Genomic DNA, 5448 nt, shown 5'->3' on the forward strand with positions numbered 1-5448 from the left:
GCATCGATGAAGAGCAAAGTAAATGTCCCCACCCAGCACCCTCCTCCCTCTCCCTCCCCTTCCCCCTCCCTCTCTCTTCCCACCCGACCCCAAACACACACACGCCTGGTCCCTAGTGTCATCGTCATGCATCAGAATCCCCTCAGTGCCCACTCTGCTTTCTTGCGTCCTCTCTGACTTATATTCCGCTGTCATTGCTTGTTCAGTTGTTACTGTGATTTTGCAAACAATCGAGGCACTTAAATGTGCCCTGGGGTAGGGGTCTCACGAGGGTCAAAGATTTAGGGTGTTCTTCCCGTGCTGTTAGTGCTCTCGCAAACATGGTCAAGGTTCCTAAAACCCGCCGGACTTTCTGTGAGAAGTGTGGCAGCATCAACCCCGCGAAGTCACACAGTACAAGGAGGCAAGGTTCTCCTAGCGCGCAGGGGGAGTGGCGTTACGACAGGAAGCAGAGTGGGTATGGTGGGCAGACTGAGCCGATTTTCTGGGAAAAGGCTAAAACTACAGAGAAGATTGTGCCGAGGCTTGAATGTGTTGGGCCCAAGTGCAGATCTAAGAGAATGCTGGCTATTAAGGGAGCATTCTGAACCGGGAAGAGATAAGAAGAGAAAGGGCCAAGTGACCCAGTTCTAAGCTTCATTTTCTGTTTTATTATGTGACAACAAAACCATGAGGATATGTTAAGAAAAGATTTAGGGTATTGGAGTGTTTGATTGTTTTTTAACAGTTGAAGTTTCAGCGACTTGCTCACATGTGCGAGCCGTTTGGAAAGCAGGGCGAGCATCTCTGCGTCACTGACGTGGGCGTGCAGAGGGAATGTCTGCGGGGCGGGCTGCACCGTGTCGTCATCAATCATTAGCTTCCTGCAGGGTTGGCTGTGTCTTGGTTTCTAACAGGCACTCTCTATCTGTTACCAAAAGCACCCCTGTCCCACCGCACCTAGTGAGACACAGGATGATTCAGAGCACTGACTAGGGATGGGTCACTCAGATGTATACTGGATCCACCAGGTACTAGTTCAGCGAGTGTGGGAAAGTTCTTCAATTTCTGTGTGCTTCAGTGGCCTTGTCTGTCAAATGGAAATAGCAAAGGGTAGGATTTTTGAGAAGATTGAATGAGCCAATGCACAGGAAACACAGCCCCGTGCCTGGCAGCCGGGGAACCAGTGAGCCATTGCTACAGCTGCTGCCACAGCTATGGCGGCCACCAGCAGTGACTCTGTTTCTGTGTAGAGATGCAACCTTTATTATCTTATGTTTGGTGACAACTTAGTTTAGCAAATGATTTATTGTGTTCTTACAGTTTATCAGGCTCAGTGTAGACTGGACTTACACAGGTTAAAAAGGTACAGCTCCTGCCCTTGATACGATTACAGTCTAATGGAGAAGGGAATTTTCCAGCATTACGTACGTGCCAGGAACCTTTTAGCTCTGCCTGCTCTGGGGGAGGATTGAAGGAGAGCACAGCCGCCTAGGAGCCCAGAGGAGGCTTGGTGAGGCAGGGCGCCTAAACCTGGGGTTGTAGCATGAGCGGTGAGTGAGTGGTTAGACTTTACTTTTGTAAAGTATGTTTAGATGAGATTACATATATGTGTATGTGTAAGGGATTTATATATTCTTGTATGTACAGAATGTGGCAAAGTGCTAATTCCCTGCAGTGTCCATTCCATTCTCCCCACCCCCTTTGTAAAGTAGTAGCACACTTCTCAGTGTTACAGGGCACGAGGCACTGATGTCTCCAGTTCCCAGCCTCCCTTGCTGCCTGCTGTGGCCCTGTGGTGGTGCTCCTGTTACTTGAGCGACAAAGTGTTCCGTGCAACTGCTGGGATTAGCTCTTAGAAATGGCTGCGTATGAATGTTGCAGGTTTGATTTCCAGTCAGGGCACATCCAAGAAGCAACCCGTGAATGCATAAATAAGTGGACCAACAAACCAATGTTTCTCTCCCCACTATTCCCCACCCCCCTCTCTCTCTTAAAATTAATTTAAAAATGGGTGGGAATACTCCACCCACTCTCTTTTACTCTTCTTGTTGATTGAGAAATTGGCAGATTTAGAAAAGCTTCTCGTACCTGAAAACAGAAGCCACACATTGATGATGGCAGAGGTGCCCTGCCAAGCACGTGCTCTGGGGTTACTACAGGAGAGTGAAATAAATTTCTGTCTTATTTTCAGCTGCTCTGGTTGGTGTAACTTTTTTCAGAGGTTAGGTCTGTACCATATAGAGGACAGTGTCATGTAATGAATTAGGAATTGGGACACCTACTTCTTGCCTCTAAATCTGCCATGAACTAGAGGCATGTTATTGGGTGACCTTTCATGTCATGATTTATTTTTCTCCAAAAGGCGGGAGTTCAACTAGATCTTTCAGTACCATGGAACATATAATAATGGCTGTCACTTATGTTTTATGCTATAATTCTTTACAGTTTTAACAAAGTAGTTTTTCTCTTCAATGAAATGTCACAGACTCTTGGGACAGAAGCTGGGGATAGGCTGGGGACTGGGTGGGTGGTACTTCCTTCCAGGCCGACTTAGCTGAGACTGGCAATGCTTTGGGCCTGGACAGAGCATCACTACAGGTGTGCTCAGGGACAATGGCCACGAGTATATTGGCTCAGGGAAGAAGTCACCAAAGCAGGCAGGCAAGCCAAGGTCACTGGGCAACACGTGCAGGTGCCGTGCAGACAGGGTGGTCAGCCAACTAACTGACAGCTGTGTTCCTTGCAGTGCATTCTTGGGCCCGTTCCGGAGGCCAGAGACACCTGCCCGGACTCAACGGTGGGCCAAGCAGACGGGCGTCCGAGGTAGCAGGAGAGGTCAGATTCATAGAGGGCACGACCTGTTCTCCCCAGAGGAGCCCTCTGGGGGTGGAGGAGGAAGGCAGTTTAGAGCCCCCGGGCCTCCGTCCAGGCCTGGTGTGGCTGAGGCCTCCAGAATGAGGAAAAGAGCTGGAACTCTGTCGGGTCAAGCAGGGCTTTTGTTTAACCAGGTCTGCCTGGCTGCTTTTCTTGGAAGATAAGAAGTATTTAGGGGAGAGAAAAAAGAGACATTTTCAGTGTCAGCAGGATGGGGACTCAACGTCATTTATTTAATTTGAAGATTTAGAGAACTGGGACCTCTTTGGGAATGCCAGTTGGGATTTTGAGTTTCCAAAGCACTCACCTCATTTGACTTTTACTCCCTGTGGGGAGGTAGGCAGGGCTGCCATGAAGCCTATTTCTCAGATGGGGGAGAGGAAGCGCCCAGAGTCTCAATGACTGTCCCACAAATGGCGAGGCCAGCCAGGACTAGAACCCAAACCCACAGACTCACAATGTGACATGTGCTTCCTTTTGAAGGACTTTGCCTTGTGAGAAGCGAAAACTCCAAGTTGCTAAATGAGGGGTGGCTTTCCTTGGAAGCCTCTTTGTGGGGCTGGTGTCCCAGTACCTTGCCCTCAGGCCGACGCTGGGCCCTCCTCTGTCCCTGGGCCCAGGTCTGTCTGCTGGTCTGGCCTAGTAATTAAAGAGGATCTTTTTGGGTCAGTCTTTACAGAGGACAAAACAAGCCCTTTGGTTTCTTGATTAGGAAGCTCAACAGATTAAGTGACAAGAAAAAGTTTTTGATCTTGCCATTCTAGTCCCCTAATTAAAATGAGATGCAGATGCTCCAACACCTAGTAATTTTCACCTCACTCACTGTGGCTCCGGTTACAGCCCTTCCCCGCTGACTTACACTGTTTAAATTACGGAGTCCGAAGGAATATGACTGTTTACCTGTTTCTATTCATACTTATGAGTCTAACACATTATCTTTTTTTCCCAAGCAAGAAATTTGATCACAGGATTTCTCTTCACCCTGGAAATTGAGGGTAATAAGTCTTGGGTTAAATAAAATTAAACACTAATGAGAACTCAAATCACCCAACACCTATGTCAAACTTCAACAATTTAGTTTCACTTTAAAAAATGTATCCTTTCCCAGGGTCTTCAGAGTAACGGTAGCATTTCATACCGTCCTAGAACACACTCTTTGGGATGGAAAACTTTCCCTCATTCTGTTCAGGAAAGAGCTGTGGACTCATCCACTCTCAGATGTGACTAAGGATACCTTTAAAATGGAAAAGAAGTTAATTGGTATTGACTCTGACACTCTAGATCAGTTTAAGTTAATTGTTTCAAAGGTTGTTACCTTTATTGAGAACATAAGGAAATAGCGCTGCAGTTGAAATCACATGCACAGGGTCCAGCAGAAGTAAGGCCTGCTTGAGTGTGGTTGGTAGGGTAGTAACATGGGTGTAATAATTTAGAGTTTTAATTTGCACATTTTACCTAACATGTCATGGGGTGTGCTTGAGTGTGATATTGTTTATGTTAGAGAATTACATGCTTATGATTTTGTAATAAAACAAAGGGTGTTATTTGTACTGGATCCTGTATATATTTTACCAAAGTTGGTGGCAACCGGGCCTTCGTCTTTACTAAAAAGCATATTTGTGTAGGCAGAAAAGCTTTGTGGGCTGGGAACAGGGCTTCAATTGGCAAGCAAATAAACAAGCAAATAAAAACAACAGCAACCAAGCAAAGAGAACAGTGGGGTTCTAAGAAGGGTGGCTATTTTTCTCACCCTCTGAGTGAAGTCTGTCTGAAGTCATCTGTCAAGGCAGCAAACAGAAGATGCTGGCTTCGTCAGGGTGCTGTGAGCTCTGCATAGTGACTGGCCAGGCCGCGCTGCTCCCAGGGCAGGAGGGCAGCCCGGGGCCCATTCTAAAGAAGGTGGCCCCGCCTCTTCTGCACTTCATGCACTTGAACACCACGTAGCTTTTGAAGTGCAGGAGGGCCAGTCTGAGGAAGTAGCGACATGGAACATGAGCAGTGATGTGGAGGAGGAAGATAGGTACCCGTGAGCAGATGATCTCTCTTCTGTCTCCTCTTGATAGATTTTTCTAGTCTCTCGACCACTGACATCAGGGATGAAGTCAAATTGTTTGGTACCGCCAGTGCCAAAGGAGTTAATGGGACTAACAAAGACAACAGTGATATTTCTTACCTCTTCCTTCATACTTACTTTCCCTTGGCCTTCTATGAAGGGATATGTGGGCAAATTCTTCACCATTTTAACTTATAAGGCATTCAGATTAACCCTGGGTTCTCTTAAGCTTCTTCAATTTCTCTTGTGATCTATGGCTTGAGTAGCATAGTGAAGCTGTGAAAGCCGGGCTTTTCATCCTTTTCCTTCCACGGAGGCAGTCGGTGGCGTCACTGGCCCTGAGGTGGCAGGGTGCGCCTCGCGGGGGAGGTTGCCAAACTTGGCTCGGGCGCTCTCTTTCCCTGCTTTGTTGACAGTTCCTAATAACACTGCCGGCATCAGGACTTTGCAGACGCAGGAAGGAAGAGATGTGTTCTTTAATGATGGAAAAATATTAGAGCACAATGCCCTTAAAATAGCATGTGTGTGCCTAGCCTTTA

General features: G+C 47.2%; 1 protein-coding gene across 1 annotated transcript; it reads left to right on the plus strand.

Annotated features, from left to right (window-relative positions):
• Positions 1–320: 320 nt before the first annotated feature.
• LOC128627455 (60S ribosomal protein L36a-like) lies at positions 321–587 on the plus strand. The gene has a single exon (XM_053665325.1). The coding sequence runs from the start codon at positions 321–323 to the stop codon at positions 585–587; it is 267 nt and encodes an 88-aa protein (XP_053521300.1).
• The last annotated feature ends 4861 nt before the right edge of the window (positions 588–5448 follow it).

This window comes from Artibeus jamaicensis, unplaced genomic scaffold (assembly GCF_021234435.1).
Source record: "Artibeus jamaicensis isolate MK-2021 breed Jamaican fruit bat unplaced genomic scaffold, CSHL_Jam_final contig_402, whole genome shotgun sequence".
Classification (NCBI taxonomy): domain Eukaryota; kingdom Metazoa; phylum Chordata; class Mammalia; order Chiroptera; family Phyllostomidae; genus Artibeus; species Artibeus jamaicensis.

Excerpts from the sequence above, each read along its gene's own strand:
- LOC128627455 (XM_053665325.1), top strand. The coding sequence starts at position 321 with ATGGTCAAGGTTCCTAAAACCCGCCGGACTTTCTGTGAGAAGTGTGGC.